The sequence below is a fragment of the Gadus chalcogrammus genome, chromosome 5, assembly GCF_026213295.1.
Source record: "Gadus chalcogrammus isolate NIFS_2021 chromosome 5, NIFS_Gcha_1.0, whole genome shotgun sequence".
Lineage (NCBI taxonomy): Eukaryota > Metazoa > Chordata > Actinopteri > Gadiformes > Gadidae > Gadus > Gadus chalcogrammus.
Genome location: NC_079416.1, coordinates 21,179,841 through 21,199,579, shown reverse-complemented (window position 1 = coordinate 21,199,579; position 19,739 = coordinate 21,179,841). Strand labels below are relative to the sequence as shown.

Sequence of the window (19,739 nt, the reverse complement as noted above, 5' to 3'; positions counted from 1 at the left end):
TACAGCCTAACTGTGTGTGATCCCAGTATTTCACCGGTACTACAACCTAACTGTGTGATCGCAGTATTTCACAGGTACTACAACCTAACTGTGTGTGATCGCAGTATTTCACCGGTACTACAGCCTAACTGTGTGTGATTGCAGTATTTCACCGGTACTACAACCTAACTGTGTGTGATTGCAGTATTTCACAGGTACTACAACCTAACTGTGTGTGATCGCAGTATTTCACCGGTACTACAGCCTAACTGTGTGTGATTGCAGTATTTCACCGGTACTACAGCCTAACTGTGTGTGATTGCAGTATTTCACCGGTACTACAGCGCGCCAACGCTCTCTAACGGGACCATGGCGGCCTTCCCCCCACGCCAAGGCCAGCAGGGCTCCGCGGCGCCTAGCAACGCCAGCGGCGCGGTGACGGCGGCCATGGAGTACACGGCCTTCCCCGAGTCCATCATCCACTGCACCCGCGAGAGACCCCTGCTGTGTCTGCTGCTGATGCTGGGAACGCTCTGGATGGGCTACACCCTGTACCAGTTCAAGAGGAGGTAGGAGTCAAGGACACAAGGAGGTAGGAGTGAAGGAGGTAGGGTACACCCTGTACCAGTTCAAGAGGAGGTAGGAGCCAAGGAGGTAGGCTACACCCTGTACCAGTTCAAGAGGAGGTAGGAGTCAAGGACACAAGGAGGTAGGAGTCAAGGAGCTAGGGTACACCCTGTACCAGTTCAAGAGGAGGTAGGAGCCAAGGAGGTAGGCTACACCCTGTACCAGTTCAAGAGGAGGTAGGAGGCAAGGACACAAGGAGGTAGGAGTCAAGGACACAAGGAGGTAAGGTACACCCTGTACCAGTTCAAGAGGAGGTAGGACCCAAGGAGGTAGGGTTCAGGGAGGTAGGGTACACCCTGCACCAGTTCAAGAGGAGGTAGGACACAAGGAGGTAGGGGGTAGGGTACAACCTGCACCAGTTCAAGTGGAGGTAGGAGGTAGGACACAAGAAGTTAGGGTACACCCGGCACCAGTTCAACAGGAGGGAGGCCGTAGGACACAAGGAGGTAGGGTGCACCCTGTCCGAGGAGGAGGTGGGTCCTGCGGTCTCCAGCAGTAGGACAGCCTGTCCCAGTAGGAGGTAGGGCACGAGGAGGTAGGGTACAGCCCGACCCAGCAGGAGGTGCGGCCCCCCGTCCGCTGTGTGCCCACTGGGGGGTCTAAATCAGGTTTGGGTGGAGGCAGGCGACCCGGTCCTCTGCTGGAGCGAAGGCAGCAGACGCTACAATGTTCCAGCAGATGTTCTCGCGGCGCGCTGGGATGTAATAAGGAGAAACTGCTGCACTTGTGTTTGTGGCCCCTAATCTAATCACCCTCAAAAAGGCCCCCAATGAGTGGGTGGTGGTGGGGAGTAGTGTGGGGGGGGGGGGGGACAGAATAGATTACACCATCATCCTGTTCCCGCTCAGGAAGAATATTCATCCATCATTTACCTTTTAATCTACCTTCACTGCTCCCCTCTCTCTCTCTCTCTCTCTCTCTCCAGTAGATCTCTCACTGTGTAGCCATGTCTCTCTCTCTCTCTCTCTCTCTCTCTCTCTCTCTCTCTCTCTCTCTCTCTCTCTCTCTCTCTCTCTCTCTCTCTCTCTCTCTCTCTCTCTCTCTCTCTCGCTCTGCATCTTTCTCTTTCAACTGAATTCAAAGCGCTCTATTGGCATGGGAAACGCTGCCAATACATTGCCAACGCATGAAAAAGTAAAATAAGATACAGAAAGAAACATTAGATAAAAGTCAAATGTACAATTCAGTAAGAATCCAAAAATGCATGTTATGCAAAAGTGCAAAAGTACTTGGCTAAGACTCTTCCTCGCCCTCTCCCCCTCTCTCTCTCTCTCTCTCTCTCTCTCTCTCTCTCTCCCCCCCTCTCTCTCTCTCTCTCTCTCTCTCTCCAGTCCGTTCCTGCATGCCAAAGTGAGGGAGGTTCTGTCGGACTGCGCTCTGCCCATCTCCGTCCTGATGTTCTCCTTCATCGGCTCCTACGTCTTCAACGACATCGAGTGTGAGTACATCTTCATCTCTCTGTCTGCGCCTCCTGGTCGCCCCCACTGTCTCCTGGCCAATCAGGGAGGAGGTGTTGCTCCCACTGGGTGGGCTCTCAAACCCGTCGGACCACAAAGGCTTTGTTATGGCTCCACGTTGACGCGACGCAATGACCACGCAGTCGCTTTCGACGCAGTCGTGAACCTCTTTTGGTTCTGCGTCGGGTTTAGGTCGGGTTTACGTCACCGGACCAATCACAGCCATGGCTGCCGCGTCTCCTGGACGCAAGGTTACACTCTTTGGGAGGCGCACGTCAGGCCCTTGCGGAGGACGCGAGGAGGGGCTTAACGGGTCTGTAACCCCCTTGCGTTGCGTCAATGTGGAACCATAACTAAGCCTTAACTGTGTTAGTAGCTGTTCTCAGAGGGAGCTCGGCTGATTGGGTTATAAAAGAAAAATATAAAACAATCCGGAACAGAAGTCGACAGGAGGGAGGGCAGCTTGAGTCGACAGGAGGGAGGGAATTAGACAACAAAGTAAACAACGATTTACATCTCAGCTCCATGTAGTCATTAGAGTGAAGTCGTTAAGACGTTCGGATGCCTTGTCTCCGCCCCCTCCGCTGTCTGGGAACAAGCGACCTTGTGATGATCCGTTGTCAATGCTAATGTCTGCTAATGCTAATGTCTGCAAAGAGCTAACAACAACGAGCTAGCGGTGAGCCGGAGTCGAGACGCCCTGACCAATGGGGGCGTCTGAACGCATCCCACATCAAAGTTCTTTTGGGGACTAATACTTACGGGATTCAGAGTATTTAACTTCTTACCTGCTTCATTATTTGCTTAATTACTTAATTATTTACTTACTTACTTGCTTACCTCCTACCGTACCACCTTCCTTCCTTCCTTATCTCCTCCCTCATTCCTTCCTTCCTCATTACCTCCCTGTCTGCCCTTCCTTCCTTCCTTCCTTCCTCATCACCTCCCTGTCCTCCCTTTCTTCCTTCCTTCCTTCCTCTCCTTCCTTCCTTCCTTCCTTCCTTCCACATTAACTTCCTGGCCTCCATCCTCATCACCTCCCTCCCTCCCACCTCCTCTCCTCCCTCCTCATTACCTCCCTCTCCTCCCCTCCTCCTTCCTCGTCACCTCCCTCTCCCTCCCTCCCTCCTCATCACCTCCCTCTCCTCCCCTCCTCCTTCCTCGTCACCTCCCTCTCCTTCCCTCCCTCCTCGTCACCTCCCTCTCCTCCCCTCCTCCCCCCTCCCTCCCTCCCCCTCCTCCCTCCTCACCCCCCCCCCCCCCCCCCTCCTCCCTCCAGTGCCGGTGTTTAAGGTCCACGACCGGCCGATCTTCCGGGTGGCTCCGTTCGAGCGTCTGTCGCTGCTGAACGTGATCAGCGCCATGGGCCTGGGCTTCCTGCTCGCCGTGCTCATCTTCATCGACCAGAACATCGTGGTGTCGCTCACCAACGCTCCGGAGAACAGGTGCGGCCGTCAGAGACACCCGTGGTCCGCCTCGCACAGGCCTACACCACATCTAGCTGTCGTGTCACCATGACGATGGGCCTTTAAGTCACCCGGCCGCCATCTTGGTGCCGTGTCATCATGACGATGGGGCTTTACGTCACCCGGCCGCCATCTTGGTGCCATGTCACCATGACGATGGGCCTTTAAGTCACCCGGCCGCCATCTTGGTTCCGTGTCACCATGACGATGGGCCTTTAAGTCACCCGGCCGCCATCTTGGTGCCGTGTCACCATGACGATGGGCCTTTAGGTCACCCGGCCGCCATCTTAGTGCCGCGTCACCATGACGATGGGCCTTTAGGTCACCCGGCCGCCATCTTGGTGCCGCGTCACCATGGCTGTGTCTCAATTCAGGGGACGGCCGCGTCCTTCTAAGGACGCGGGCGTGACGCGCCGCTCCTGTCACCTAGCAACCCTGACAGCTGCGGTTCAAACCGGACGGCGGAGGAGGAATGTGGAGCCGTTATATAATAATGATCTAAAATATAATGTTAATTAATTTAACGTTATACGGCTCGTGTTAATGTCATTGGACTTTGACAATAAAGATACAAATTTGAAAATAGTCCCAACTTTATTTTAATCCAAAAAAAAATGTTCACATCGTTTTGTCATTAGAAATGTAATCGGCTGCAACTGCCGCTTCCGCCTCTCTCCGCCACCATTTCTGAAAAAAATCCAACACGCAATCAATCTTGGGATACGTTGGGCCCTGAAGGATCAAGCCGGTGGATCAAAATCCAGGAAAAGAAGGCTGCATTTGTCGGCCGCATTTGAAGGAGCCTTTTCGAAATGGGACGGCCTCGACGCGTCGCAGTGACGCAATCGGCCTTCGAATGCAGCCGTCGACGGATGCGTCCCCTGAATTGAGACACAGCCCATGACGATCGGGCTTTTATTCGCCCGGCCACCATCTTGGTGACTTGTCACCGTGACGATGGGCACTATCCACCCGGCCGCCATCTTGGTGCCGTGTCACCATGACGACGAGCCTTTTATTCACCCTGTAGCGATCTTGTTTCAAGCGTTGAAAACAAGATGGCGGCCCAGGATGGAGCCAAGATGGCCCCTGGGTGAATAAGATAAGATAAAGACAAATGAATTCTCACACCTTCGGTCAAAAAGTACCAAGATGGGCCATGCTGTCTCTGTAGGGCTCTGTTAAGTCCCCCCCCCCCCACCACCAACCCCGTGACAGCTCTCTGGCGCCCCCTGGGGCCGGTCAGAGGTGGTGAACAGGCGCCTCACAGCTGAAACACTCTGCTGGCGAAAGGTCACGTCTGCTGTCTTTGTCTGCCCCGGACAAGAGACGGCTGTGGATGGAGTGATCAATAATAGTATTGATCATCTTTAGAACCGCTTCCTTTTGTTTTAACAGCTTGATAAATGTCTGAGCTGTGTGTTGGAATGTGTGTGTGTGTGTGTGTGTGTGTGTGTGTGTGTGTGTGTGTGTGTGTGTGTGTGTGTGTGTGTGTGTGTGTGTGTGTGTGTGTGTGTGTGTGTGTGTGTTTTTGTTAGGTGTGTGTGTGTTCAGGCTGTGTTGAAGGGCACAGTCAACCTTAGGAAATTGATGCCCTTTGACTGCACTAAAAAACAATCACCTACACTTGCACACATACACACACGCACACGGACACACGCACGCACGCACGCACGCACGCACGCACAAGCCTCTGTGTCTGGGGGCTCCCACATGCGCATATTTATGAAGTTTGCTCTATGCAAATGATAACAGGGGGAAGGTGCTTTGGTGTGTGTGTTTTTGTGGGTGCGTGAGTGTGTGTGTTTTTGTATATTTATGCATGAGTTTCTGGGATTTCGATTGTCTGGTCTTTTGTGTCCTTCTGTGTCTGTGTGTGTTTGTGTGTGTGTGTGCGTGTGAGTGTGGGTTTGTGTGTGTATATATATTTGGAAATTGTATGCATACATATAGTATATGAATGTATGTTTCTATAGGCTACTGAAGGGAACAGCCAACCACTGGGACCTGATGTTGTCTGGGTGTATACAGTCTATGAATGTATACATGAATGCATATTTCTATAGGCTGCTGAAGGGGACCCCCTTCATTTTTCTCATTTGAATGCTCTCATCAACATGGAGAAGTGCATCGGCTTGCCTTGTGCAAATGTTTTTTTATTGATAACAACATTGGCATATACTGATCAAAACAGGACGATGCAAACAAAAAGCCTATGGTGCAATTAAAGGATGAACATACAAACATACTGCCTTGAACATAGCAGTCGGGCTTCTGCTTCTTTGTTTTGAGCCCAAGAAAAAATAAATAATAATAATAATAATAATTGTGTTAATCGCGCGATAAAGAAATTAACGCCGTTAAAATTGTTTTGCGTTAACAACGTTAATAACGCATTTAACTGACAGCAGTAGTTTATATTAATGTGTCTATAGGCTGCTGAAGGGGACGGCCTACCACCTGATGCTGTCTGGGTGTATGCAGTACATTAATGTATATATTAATGTATATATTAATGTGTCTATAGGCTGCTGAAGGGGACGGCCTACCACTGGGACCTGATGCTGTCGGGCCTCATCAACATCCTGATGTCTGTGCTGGGGTTGCCGTGGATGCACGCTGCCTTCCCCCACTCCACGCTCCACGTGCGCCAGCTGGCCTTCGTGGAGCAACGTGTTGAGGGGGGGCACCTCTATGAGACGTGGGTACCCCCCCCCCCCACCACACCTCCGCCGACTCCACCCCTCACCCTCTCACCCCCTCACCCTCTCAAACTCTCCCTCTCTCCCCTCCCTACCGCCTGGACCCACACCCAGCTTGTGTGTGTGTGTGTGTGTGTGTGTGTGTGTGTGTGTGTGTGTGTGTGTGTGTGTGTGTGTGTGTGTGGTGTGTGTGTGTGTGTGTGTGTGTGTGTGTGTCTATGTATTTGTGTATACGTGTGTTAATACTATACGTGTATTAATATGTGTGTCTGTATATGCGTTTGTGTGTGTATGTATGTGTTTCAATGTGTGTGTATTGATGTGTGTGTGTATTCATTTGTGTCAATGTGTGTGTATTGGTGTCAATGTATGTGTCTGTAAATATGTGTGTATAATGTCTGTTTGTATGTGCGTTTGTTTGTGTGTAGTGATGCGTGTGTGTGTATGTATATATGTGTATTGTTGTGTGTGTGTGTGTATGTTTATGTATTTGTGTATATTGATGTGTGTGTAAATGTGTGTGTATTAATGTCTGTGTGTGTGTAAATGTGTATACATGTGTGTTTATGTATACTTGTGTCAATGTGTGTGCATTAATGTGTGTAAATACGTGTGTATAATGTGTGTGTCTGTGTGTGTTTTTGTGTGTGTGTATTGCTGTGTGTGTGTCCATGTGCGTATTAATGTGTGTTAATATGTGTGTGTGTGTGTGTGTGTGTGTGTGTGTGTGTGTGTGTGTGTGTGTGTGTGTGTGTGTGTGTGTGTGTGTATGTGTGTATTGCTGTGTGTGTGTGTGTATGTACATGTATTTGTGTGTATGTATATGTGTGTGTATCAATGTGTGCGTGTTAACGTGTGTTAACATGTCTGTGTGTGCGCGGGCCCTCAGCATCGTCCAGGTGAAGGAGACCCGGCTCACCTCTCTGGTCGCCAACATCTTCATCGGCATGTCGGTGCTGCTGCTGCCCGTGCCGCTGCAGTGGATCCCCAAGCCCGTCCTCTACGGCCTCTTCCTCTACATCGCCCTCACCTCCATCGACGGCAACCAGATGTGCGACCGCATGGCCCTGCTGCTCAAGGAACAGGTGGGGCGGGGCCCTCCGGGGGGGGGGGGGGGGCGGGACTTACCCGGGAGAGGGGTGTGGCTTACCTGGGTCTGAGTGACTTACTACCAGAAGGGGCGTGGCTTACCTGGGTCTGTGTGACTTACTACCAGAAGGGGTGTGGCTTACCTGGGTCTGTGTGACTTACTACCAGAAGGGGTGTGGCTTACCTGGGGAGGGGTGTGGTTTTACCACAATAATGGGTGTGGCTTACCTGGGGAGGGGTGTGGTTTTACCTCCATAATGGGTGTGGCTTACCTGGGGAGGGGTGTGGTTTTACCTCCATAATGGGTGTGGTTTACCAGGGGAGGGGTGTGGTTTGTTGTCAGAATGGGAGTGGTTTAGATGGGCTGGGTGTGGCTTAGCGGGTGGAGGGGGGGCTTTACTGAATGTGTGTGGTTTGTGAGGGTGCGGTTTATCTGGAGGGCTGTGGCTTACTTGAAGGTGTGTGGTTCGAGGGGGTTGGTTTACCTGGGGAGAAAGGGAGACTGCGCGACTGTGTAATAAGAGGAGACAAGAAGGAAAGGGAGAAAAGAGTGTCCATCTGAAATAAAAACCTTGATCCCTTAATGCTAATGTAATTAGGGAACATAATATAGTTCTCCCATGCCAAAAAGCCCTTGAAGAGAGAGAGAGAGAGAGAGAGAGAGAGAGAGAGAGAGAGAGAGAGAGAGAGAGAGAGAGAGAGAGAGAGAGAGAGAGAGAGAGAGAGAGAGAGAGAGAGAGAGAGAGAGAGAGAGAGAGAGAGAGAGAGAGAGGGAGGGAGGGAGGGAGGGAGGGAGGGAGGGAGGGGGAGAGAGAGAGAGAGTCGTTATGTGTCTGCATGTACATGTTTGAACTGTTTTCATGCACACTTTTCTATAGAGACTTCTGACCCCTCCTCCCTCCTCGTCTCCCCCCTCCTCTCTCAGACGTCCTACCCCCCCACCCACTACATCCGCAAGGTTCCCCAGAGGAAGGTGCACTACTTCACCTTCCTGCAGATGATGCAGCTGGGGGTGCTGTGCACCTTCGGCATGTACCCCATCCCCTACATGAAGATGATCTTTCCCCTGCTCATGATCATGCTCATCCCCATCAGGTAACCCACTTTGGGGCGGCCTTGGTTAGCATCGCAAAGCATTGTTACTGTATATTACCGGACAGTGTTAGCATCGTTAAGTAGAGTTACTGTTTATTATGAGTTGTGTTAGCATCGTTAAGTAGAGTTACTGTTTATTATCGGAGGGTGTTAGAATCGTAAAGTTAAGTTAGCCTACTTTTTATTACCGGACAGTGTTAGCATCTCAAATTAAAGTTACTGTAGGGCTGGGCGATTCATCGAATTTTGATCGCGATTTTTCCGTCAAACGATCACAAAATTAACATAATAGTTTTTTTCGATTTTTATTTTTTATAAATGTTTTATAGACAGGGCAGAACAGCTGGATACATATCTGTGTATCAAGTAGAGTAGAGTTTATTACCGGACAGTGTTAGCATTATAAAGTACATTTACTGTTTATTCTGAATGGTGTTAACATTGTTACTGTTACTGTTTATTACCGTAAAATATTATTGTATTGCATTATATTCTGAGATTTTCACGCACAGTATTGTTGCCGGATATTAACGCTCTCTCCTTGTATAGGAATAATGTGCTTCCTCATGTCATCGAGGCTAAATACCTGGACATCATGGACGCCCAACACATGTAGCTACCAGCGAAGACAAGCTAACGTTCCTCTGAGAAGAAAAACACAGAAGAGTATTTTTCAAATGCAAAACTGAAAGGTAGCAAAAAAAGAGAAAGTACTGACTGATTTATTTTGTACCGGAGAGGAGCACTGTTAAAAAGCACTGGAATGGTGGGTCAACACGAGGTCGTAGCCATGACAACTGTTTAACCGGCGTGGACGGACTCCCATTTTTCTTGCGAAAAGGAAGAAAAAATATAATAAATAATTTCAACAATGGTTTTTATCAGATGAGGACCTTCCCAGGAATCCGTTTAGGTATGTTTTCGTTTTGGACCGTGTCAACAATTTTTAAGTGTTATAGCCACCTCTGCTGTTTACTGGTTAACATTGTAGTGACCATATTCAAGTCACATAGCCATGTGAGGACCATACATCCTGGGGACCTTCGTCTTAGAGGGGTTAGCGTCTTCGACCCTAACCCCTCTGGGGACCGGAGTCTTTAAAGGACCCTAGCATTCTGGGGACCCTCGTCTATAAGGGACCCCAGCATTCTGGGGACCTTCGTCTTTAAGGGACCCTAGCATTCTGGGGACCTGATAGGAATAGTTAGGAACCCAGGTATATACTGTTATGTGCTTAAAACAGTTCCGCTAAAGAAACCGCGTGCTTGCATGAGTTTAACAACACAATGTAACGCAAAAACTAAGCAAAACTGTGTTATCGTCGTGCCTACAATACTTATTTTCCACTGTGTAGTTCCTATTGACAAAGACGCAGGCTAGCACACGGGAATACGGTCACTTTACAAAAAAGTATTACCATGGCTCACTTTGTCATTGTGCCAACCTGGGTTTGCCGTGTTAAAAACAAACATTTATTTACGTTGTGTTTGGCTGCTAGAGCGCTGCGCTGTGTGGAGCATATTGTTTTTTTCCGAATCATTCCGAAGGTGTTAATGTTTATGGGAACGGGAAGAGGGCGAGGCTTCGCAGAGACCAACCTTCTCTACTCTCCTCCCACCGATCTGCCAGCTCTTTAAAGAGACACTGCTCTGAACGTCGAGTCGCAGGGACAGCACCCCCTTGTGGTCAAACAGATATTGCCGTAACTGTGTCTGATTGCGGCTTAAGGCCGATATATGCTCTGTTTTAGACGTAACGCGTAAGCACGTAAGATACATAACCCCCCCTTGCGCGGTAAAATATCCCCCCTTACGTGCTTAAGTGCGTCGGCCAAAATTCCTGACTATGCGACTAAAACACTACGGCCCTACGCAGCTCGCAAAGACTGTGATTGGACAGCTAACCACATCCTTTCAGGAGTCTCACATTTCCGGTTTTACAGCATAATAGCGCCATTTTTAAAAGGCCGTGACAGAAGCGAATGAAGAATTTTGAAGAAGGAGAAGAAGAAAACACAAGAACGAATTATGATAATTATAAATATAAACAAGCCAGCGATTTCCACTTCCACGCCCACAGATTCGTTCGTTGCTCCACCTACTGTTAGAATCCCCTTGCAACACGCGCAATCCTTAAGGAACCTTAAAGGAACCGTAAATCAAAACTTGTCTAAAACAAGTCCCTTGTGTAAATTATGTGCTTACGTCTCTGCGTCTAAAACGACCCTAAATCGGCCTTTAGCTAATATGAACCAATTAGAAAATAGAATTGCAGTAACCCGAGTTTGACCACATGGGGGCGCCACCCCTGCGGTTTAATCAAAGTGCTACTGTCCCTCTTTAAAAACCAACTCATGCCAAATAATAACTACATTCCACAGAGATACACAATGTTGTTGTTATTTCACATGACAGCACAAACCAAAACATAGTTAACGTTTAATATAATCATTAAATAAAGTTATATTAGGGCAATATACAAAAAATATTTGAAGGGAAATTGAAAAAGAGTATTTATTTGTGTGTTTCCAGGCGACTGGAAGGTGTGTTTCCAGTGAGCTGTTGTACATTCCATGACCACTGAGTCCTGTTCCGTCTCTGTGTTCTGTTTTGTTTTCCCTTCTGCGTTAGTACTAGCGTCTCTGTTCCCCGCGGTCCGCAAGGAGTGCGCCCAACACCGTGTTGAAGTCTGAAAATGTTTTAGTGAAGCTAGCCAGGAACCTGTGTTTAAAGAGTTTTAATATAATCTGTTCTGGGTTTCTTATGTTGGTGTTATGGTTAGACCAATGCTTGCTGATGTTGTCATGTACTCCAGAACACCTGGAAAAAATTATCCTGTATCGAAATATTGAGAAAAAATTGAAAATATACAAAAAAATGTTTGAATCCTTAGCACTGTTTTTGATGCTCTGTATTGTTAAGAAGACCGAAACCTAACAGCATGATCAATCAACAGTTCTCATATAGTGTGCTGCAGTGGACATGCATCCAAAACACACACACACACACACACACACACACACACACACACACACACACACACACACACACACACACACACACACACACACACACACACACACACACACACACACACACACACACACACACACGTATACACACACACACACACACACACACACACACAGACACACGTATACACACACACACACACACACACACACACACACACACACACACACACACACACACACACACACACACACACACACACACACACACACACACACACACACACACACACACACACACACACACGTATACATACACACACACACACACACAAGTGCATACATTCGATAAAAAAATGTCCCACTTCTTAACAAACCAAATGCAGTGAGACGTTCAGCAATACTTTGTAGAAACAACCTCTCTGGGGTTACTTTTGTCACTGGGGTAACAATGGTAACTGGGGCAACTAGGGTAACTATGGTGATTGGGGTAATGATGATAACTAGGGTAGCTACGGTAGCTGGGGGAAACTATGGTAACTGGGGTAACTAAGGTAACCATGGTAACTACTTCACTGTGTTAACTGGTAAATACGGTAGCTGTGGTTACGTTTGGATACTATGTGAACTGGGGTTACTATGGTAACTACGGTAGCTTCCGGTAACTATGGTAGCTATGTTAACGGCTTAAAATTGTAACTGGGGTAACTATGGTAACTACGGAAACTTGGGGTGACTTTTTTGGTGTGCAACAGAACACGTTCGATATATAATCACATACTAATGTTCCACCCTTCTTTGCCCGCTCGAGGCGTTCAGACAAAGAAACTATTTTCTCACAGTTCAGTTGGTTTCTCTAAATTCAACGGCAGCTCACTCCAGTTGTACAGAGAGTTACTCAGAGTATAGATACGAGTATACAGTACTCAGAGTATAGATAGAGTATACCGAACTCAGAGTATAGATAGAGTATACAGAACTCCGACACTACTCAGAGCATACTGAGTATAGACAGTACTCAGACACTCTGCTCAGAGTACAGAGAGAGCAGACAGAACTCATACTTTACTCAGAGTATACGGTGTAGAGTATACAGGCGAGAGAGGTGTGGCCAGAGTATTAAAAATCAAATAACTTAAAGCCAGCACTGGCGAGAGAGAGACAGAGAGAGAGAGAGACGGAGAGTGTGTGAGGTATGAAGAAATATGTACAGTTTGCAATGCAAAGTATAGTTTTTATGGACTGTCCTTATAACCCCATGGCAAGGCCGTTAGCTTGTAACTTAAAGACTTTGCTCTTACGTGACAGTATTGTCGTCATTCTCAGTATCTCCGAAGTTCTCCTCAATCCGAGTGAAAGGTTTTCGTCGTTCCCTGATTTTCCCAGTCGATGGTTTGTTTGAAAATGCGTATTGTGTTCATATAGCCCTACTTTTTCTATTCATGAATGTACAATGTGTGGATTTTTATATAGCATACTAATTTAGTTGTGGAACAGAACTGTACTTTTGTCAAAAAGATCAGCTATATTTGTAAGCTGTACCATGTAAAGATAAGAAATGTTTATTAAACAGAATGTGTTGGTTTACTATAGTATAGATATATACTGTACACTGAAAAGAGACTATCTCAAGCTGTTGGCCAAATAAAGAGTAGTAGTGATGTACAGTATTGTGTGCAATCTGTGTGTTTTATTAAGATGATCAACATAATCATTATTATAGATTCCTAATTACTGGATATTCATCGACACAAAGCTAAAAGGTCCTGGTTTTGAATCCCTATCTTCTCATTAATTATAAGGACTGCAGTATCTTAGCCTATTTAATGAATAACTAATTATAAATAAATCAATAATAAGATACAGTTCAATGAAATACGTAAAATAACAATGAATGTGTATTTCATATGTTTCGGAGAAAAATCTCAAAATCTATTTTGCTAATAGTAAAATTGAGTGATAAATTACAAGAGACAAAAAACGTAAATTAAAAATATAATCTTCACTGTTCATATACTTAAACTATCAAAAAATTGGATTTGGAACATAGCCTTTCTACGTCATCCGTCCGCGCCGAAATAATCCTCAATCTCCAAACCATCGACGTGATTTGACCAACAGTACTTCTGCTCCGTACACCTCGTCCGGTGCTATGAAGATCAGTTACCGTAGTATAGCGGATAGCAGCGCGGCACTGCTCTGCTTCAATCGCCACTATCGCCACTAACGCCCCCTTCCTTGAGGCGACGGGGTTGTATCGTTTGTATCTGCGCGGCCGGGTGGGTGGGACGTGTCATGAGACTGAAGAGGTGGGTGGGGATCTGCTCCAAGCTCACATCTGGATTGGTCTCCATCCCTCCGAGGTTTCTGTCGCTCTGTCCCGGGTCATCCCAGCAGCACGTGTGTGTGTGGGGTCGCAGTATTGCTGGTTGTTGTCCCATCATGGCGGAAGAGGCTAAGAAACTCGCAGCGTACGCCGCGGTGGACAACCACGTCCAGGTAGGAAGTTTGAAGCGAGCCGCCTTCCATATCATTATGAAGTGTGTTTTCTCTCGTTGATAAGCCGCATGGTGCGTCCACATGCTAGCGTGTGTGTGCAGCTTTACCCATGCTGCCCTGTGACTGTGGCGCTGGATTATCATCTGACCTCTGAACCCGTGGAGTAGTGTTATCTGGTTGTGGTCGATTCCTGTGTTCGGCTGTGGGGTCTCTGTTGAGTGTGTTATCAGTGTTCCTAGTGTGTGACTTACCTCGATTGGGTCCAGCATGGTGTGCAGCATGTTGGCTCAACATGTAAACACGGATTTAAGATCTGTAGTCTAAATAAACGCTTTTTATGTAGTTTTTTTCCCCTCACAACTCAGTAGAAATGGTTTAACTCTGAACTAACAGTGTATTCCTGTACGGTAAAAGTTTTTTGTTTATCTCTCGTCAACCTGTTTAGTTCCTCGTTTGGTTGATCTTATCAGGAAATGGAGAAACAATAAATGTTTCCTGTTTGCACAAAGACTAAAAGTTAAAGCAACAATAAAAAAAAAGTAGTATAAAATACTTCCTTCTGCAGAACAACCAGGTGGTCGGAGTGGGCAGTGGGTCCACCATCGTGTATGCTGTGGATCGATTAGGTGAGGGTCGAGTCAATCATTAAGCGACCCAGCTGAGCCTGGAGGAGTCTCTAACAGTGCAGATGTGTCCTCCTTTCAGCCGAGAGGGTCCGCCTGGAGAAGCTCAACATCGTGTGCGTCCCCACCTCTTTCCAGGTGAGCGTTGGATTCAACAGGAAGGGAGAGATCATACGTTTCATACCAGACGTCTCCTTTTCGCCGTTTCTTTTGGTCCAACTTAAGTGTACAGTACAACTGCCTGACAACCTGTCCCGCAGTACTTTCTGTGAACACATTTTCGCTCTCTCTCGCTCTCTCGCTCTTTCCCCCCCCCCCCCCCCAGGCCCGTCAGCTGGTCCTGAAGCACGGCCTCATCCTGTCAGACCTGGACCGCCACCCTGAGGTACACACACCCCCCCCCCCAACCGGCTCTCACTTCCTGTCTGGGATCAGTAAAGTTCCTCTCACCTTATTGATCAATAAAGTTCCGCTCAACTTATTGATCAGTAAAATTCCTCACACCTCAGTGATCAGAAACGTCTTCCCTCAACTTATCGATCAGTAAAGTTCCTCTCAACGTATCGATCAGTAAAGTCTTCCCTCTTGTTATTGATCAGTAAAGTTCCTTTCAACTTATCGATCAGTAAAGTCTTCCCTATTGTTATTGATCAGTAAAGTCTTCCCTCAACTTATCGATCAGTAAAGTTCCTCTCGCCTTATATATCGGTAAAGTTCCTCTCACCTTATCGGTCAACGCCAGTAGGTTGTTTGATCTGTAGAACAGCCAAACAGAAGGCTGAAAGATGTTTAAAATTGAGAGGGCGTGGTTTAACACTAAGGGGCGTGGTCATGTGATGATGTCATGTGACCGTTGACAGCTGGATGTGGCAATCGACGGCGCGGACGAGGTGGATGCTGGGCTCATTCTGATCAAAGGAGGGGGGTGAGTCTCTGTCCCTCCCCCTCCCTCAATGCTGAGGGGGAACATTCTGTAAAATATCTCCAAAGAGAACTTCAACCTCTCACGCTCTGTCTCTCTCTCTCTCTCTCTCTCGCTCAGGGGCTGTCTGACTCAGGAGAAGATTGTAGCAGGATGTGCCAAGCATTTCATCGTCATCGCAGATTACAGGTGTGTGTGTGTGTGTCTGTGTGTGCAAACTTTCATTCCAGGAGTTGCTCTTGGGCAGAGAAGACCGATAAGAGTATTATTATTATTATCTCCCTCCCTCCCTCTCTCCCTCCTCACTCCCTCTCTGCTCCCCCCTCCTCTCCTCCCTCTATCCTCCTCCCCCCTCTCCCCCTCCCTCCCTCCCTCCCTCCCCCCCTCCCTCCCTCCCCCCCTCCCTCCCTCTTTCCTCCCTCCTCCCCTCCCTCCCTCTTTCCTCCCTCCTCCCCTCCCTCCCACTTTCCTCCCTCCTCCCTCCTCCCCTCCCTCTCCCCTCCCCCTCTCTCTCTCCTCCTCCGCCTCCCTCCCCAGGAAGGACTCAGTGTCCCTGGGGGAGCAGTGGAAGAAGGGGGTCCCGGTGGAGGTCATCCCCATGGCCTACGTCCCGGTGGCTCGCCGCATCGCCCGCTGCTTCGGGGGCGAGGCCGTGCTGCGCATGGCCGTCAGCAAGGCAGTAAGTCAGGCTCTGATTGGTGGGATGGCCGTCAGCAAGGCAGTAAGTCAGGCTCTGATTGGTGGGCTGGCCGTCAGCAAGGCAGTAAGTCAGGCTCTGATTGGTGGGCTGGCCGTCAGCAAGGCAGTAAGTCAGGCTCTGATTGGTGGGATGGCCGTCAGCAAGGCAGTAAGTCAGGCTCTGATTGGTGGGCTGGCCGTCAGCAAGGCAGTAAGTCAGGCTCTGATTGGTGGGCTGGCCGTCAGCAAGGCAGTGAGTCAGGCTCTGATTGGTTGGCTGGCCGTCAGCAAGGCAGTGAGTCAGGCTCTGATTGGTGGGCTGGCCGTCAGCAAGGCAGTGAGTCAGGCTCTGATTGGTTGGCTGGCCGCCAGCAAGGCAGTGAGTCAGGCTCTGATTGGTTGGCTGGCCGCCAGCAAGGCAGTAAGTCAGGCTCTGATTGGTGGGCTGGCCGTCAGCAAGGCAGTGAGTCAGGCTCTGATTGGTGGGCTGGCCGTCAGCAAGGCAGTGAGTCAGGCTCTGATTGGTTGGCTGGTTTCAGGCCTACTGTGAGTCTAATGCATCGTCTACTTTATATGTGGATATAATTTTTTGATTCTCAGATTTAACAAATCTAAAAAAATGCATCTGCGTGCGATCACGACCGATTCAAATCATAGAGAGAAACACAAGATGATAGAAGAGCTGATCCGTTCATGGCTCATTTGTAGTTCTTATTGAGCCGTTTGTTTGTAGTTTAAGATACCGATACGCTGATACTGATTTTCTTGAGCCGAAATTTGGAGCCGATACTACCCTGGAAATGCAGAGTTCTTGCGAGAGCCCAATTTGAATTTGCTCAGCGAGTCACTCTGGGAACGAGCGATATACTCGTGTATATTCTGGGCCTCCCCTGGCCCAGAACATTAACCAATCACATCGATGTATCAATATAGGCGGGCCAAAAGCGTTGCTGTTTTACCGACCGGATACGGCAAGAGTCTTATCTATTGGTTAGCTAACAAAGAGAGTCTTATCTATTAGAGTCTTATCTATTGGTATGATAACAAATGTTACAATGTCTCAATAAAAAAAAAAATGAACATCTATTGATGTTCATTTTTTTGCCAAAAATAAATATCCGATACCGACCGGCCAATTAAATCGGCCGGCCGATGTATCGGTCGATCACTAGTAATGATGCACCCGTCTGATTAGGGTCCCGTCGTCACGGACAACGGGAACTTCATCCTGGACTGGAAGTTTGAGGGCGTCCAGAACTGGAAGGAGGTGAACAGGGACATTAAGATGATCCCAGGTGAGTTTCAATCCCATTTGATCTTTTGTTTAATTTCACTTTTCTAAACGTGGCCGTAGCTTTTGTATGTCTGGATCTCTTCAGTGCCAGTACTGTATGTGCGTATAATAAGGTGGTCACGCTGTTCAGTCACATGCTTATGAGCCGGAGGCCGCCGTCATTGACATAAAAACACATTTTGGAGTAAATGCACCCAAGGAAAAGTAGCAACGGCAACTAGTATGGTATTAACCTAAGCATGACCCCTTCACCACACTATTGTGTTCATAACAGTGTACCGGTGATGATAGCGTCTCTGCGTTCACTGATCTCTTTTAAGAGTTCATAGGTCCTAGTTAAGAAAAAAAAAAAATAATTAGCATTAGCAAGTTCTGTTTCACAAGAGTGCTGTGGGCCTATCTGGGTCACTAGCGTGATGTTAGCGTTAGCATAACGGTGGTACTCTGCGCTCCAGGTGTGGTGGAGACCGGGCTGTTCGTGGGCATGGCCGAGCGGGCCTACTTCGGCATGGAGGACGGAACGGTCCAGGTGCGAGACGCCCCCAGCCAATGAAGACCGACGGGCCAATCAGACCTCACTTCCTCCCACAAGTGCCTCTCTCTCTCTCCTTTTCCCAAACGGCGAGACCAATTTATCTGAGATTACATGATCCATTGTTTTCACTCCCGCCACCAGGTGGGGGTGTGTTTGATTCTCTGTGTGTATTCTAAGTGCCTGATGAGCGAAGTTCCCGTGCTGCTCGCACCGACCCGCTCCGGTGTCCAGACCATGTTTTAGTTCTCAGGGTGGGACGGTAGCTCCTCCTTTCATCACCGATGTATCGTAGCGCCGTGTCGGAATAACGGTCGTAGTCATACCGTATTCAGACCAGCGCGTCGATCCAGAGGCTCAGACCAGCGAGCCGATCCAGACCACTGCACAGTGAACTCTGTGTGCCTTGACGGGGAAACCGACCAATAGAATCACATCTCGGGAGTCACCCCTGAATTCTACCCACTCTGATTGGCTGATGTTATGATGGCCAAGCAACAGGTCACCACCATCCAAACCGTGGCAGAGTAAGAGCAAGTCATGGTGACCTGGGCATTCAAATATTCCAGCCAATCAGAAAAGTCAAGGTGCAGTGACGGGTTTTTAACCAGGGGGGGTGCTGTTGCTGCGGTGTGATTGCTCTTGTTTGGTTTCTCTGGGAAAATTAGGTTTAAAGTCAAGCCTTTGTAAACTATTCAACTAGTGCTTAATTGAGTGAGCCTGCGTTTTTTTGGAGACTCTTGTACGATTGGCGACGCCGGCTTCCTTGTAAACAACTGTCACGTGGTTTTTAAACTAAGCAAACCACTTAACACTCAACTTTGACCTCAGACATATATAGCCTTGTTTATACCAAGATAACATTATCATCAAATCATTTGTGTGTGTGTGTTGCGTAAACAGTAAAGGTTTTACCTCGCATTGTGACACCTGTTCCCCTCCTTGTGTGTTGTGGTTGTGTGTTTTCTGACAGCCGTGTGACCGACGTGCTGAACTGTTTTTTTTTTTTTTTTTTTTCGTCATGACTTCCTCACACTGTGAGGTTCTGATATTAACGAGTGAAACCAGCCCTTTAAACTCAACTCAAAGATATGTATGGTACTATATCATCTCAGTTTGTACTAACCAGATTTTGTTTGTTTGGTGATGACAGTGAATGCATTCCTTTTTTCTTTGTTTTCCATCCTGTGAATTAGTCATTATTTTGCCTGGAACTCTTATTGCCTTAATTAACTTAAATTAAAGTTCAGCTGAGTCTGAGGGATGTTCTTCCTGTAAACAACGACCAGGAAGGACACTTATGCTATTAAACTGGTTTTCTGGAGCTGTTAAACCAGTGCATTGGTGTGTGTCTGTGTGTAACACAGACTAGTTACTCCACTAGAAGCACCACCACATGTGTTCTTAAGTCAGGGTTTAAGTGAAGGTCGGGCAGTTTCCCACAAGCACTTAGGTCAAACATTACTTGCCAATAAGACTGTGATTATTTTTCTGTTGAGGTACTACTGTGTGAAATAAATACAAACCGGGTGAAATTAAAAACGGTGTGTGTGTGTGTGTGTGTGTGTGCGAGAGAGAATGGGGATGAGTTTTAAAATATGCAGTACACACAGGGGTTGGGGCATTGGAGTAACACGTGACGTTGTACGTCCTCGTGGTTTGTTATTGTGGAGTGACTCGTCATCAGAACCTCGCAGTGTTCACCTGAACGGCCACAGGGGGGCGCCAGAGACGGCATACATTGACGTGATTGGAAGAAGTGCACCGCTGATTTATGTAGGAAGTGATTCCCCAAAACATTCTGG

General features: G+C 47.9%; 2 protein-coding genes across 3 annotated transcripts in view; both read left to right on the top strand.

Annotated features, from left to right (window-relative positions):
• The window catches only part of slc4a11 (solute carrier family 4 member 11), an 81,383-nt gene extending 68,184 nt beyond the window's left edge, over positions 1 to 13,199 (top strand). For both annotated transcript variants that reach the window (XM_056590221.1, XM_056590222.1), the window contains 7 exons: positions 305 to 548; positions 1,938 to 2,044; positions 3,343 to 3,508; positions 6,057 to 6,230; positions 7,121 to 7,316; positions 8,246 to 8,415; positions 8,965 to 13,199. In XM_056590221.1, coding sequence (XP_056446196.1) covers positions 305 to 548; positions 1,938 to 2,044; positions 3,343 to 3,508; positions 6,057 to 6,230; positions 7,121 to 7,316; positions 8,246 to 8,415; positions 8,965 to 9,031 — 1,124 coding nt within the window. In that variant the 3' untranslated portion in view covers positions 9,032 to 13,199. The remainder of the gene's footprint in view (positions 1 to 304; positions 549 to 1,937; positions 2,045 to 3,342; positions 3,509 to 6,056; positions 6,231 to 7,120; positions 7,317 to 8,245; positions 8,416 to 8,964) is intronic.
• Positions 13,200 to 13,627: 428 nt separating this feature from the next.
• rpia (ribose 5-phosphate isomerase A (ribose 5-phosphate epimerase)) lies at positions 13,628 to 19,490 on the top strand. The gene is made up of 9 exons (XM_056590224.1): positions 13,628 to 13,885; positions 14,451 to 14,511; positions 14,591 to 14,646; positions 14,834 to 14,893; positions 15,369 to 15,433; positions 15,551 to 15,619; positions 15,968 to 16,109; positions 17,304 to 17,403; positions 17,858 to 19,490. The coding sequence occupies exons 1-9, from the start codon at positions 13,682 to 13,684 to the stop codon at positions 17,953 to 17,955; spliced, it is 855 nt and encodes a 284-aa protein (XP_056446199.1). The 5' UTR covers positions 13,628 to 13,681; the 3' UTR covers positions 17,956 to 19,490.
• The last annotated feature ends 249 nt before the right edge of the window (positions 19,491 to 19,739 follow it).

Bases quoted from the DNA above. Each gene is read 5' to 3' on its own strand.
- rpia (XM_056590224.1), top strand. From the start codon at position 13,682: ATGAGACTGAAGAGGTGGGTGGGGATCTGCTCCAAGCTCACATCTGGA. The intron at 16,110-17,303 runs GTAAGTCAGGCT...CCGTCTGATTAG, and splicing joins GCATGGCCGTCAGCAAGGCA to GGTCCCGTCGTCACGGACAA. The intron at 17,404-17,857 runs GTGAGTTTCAAT...TCTGCGCTCCAG, and splicing joins GGACATTAAGATGATCCCAG to GTGTGGTGGAGACCGGGCTG.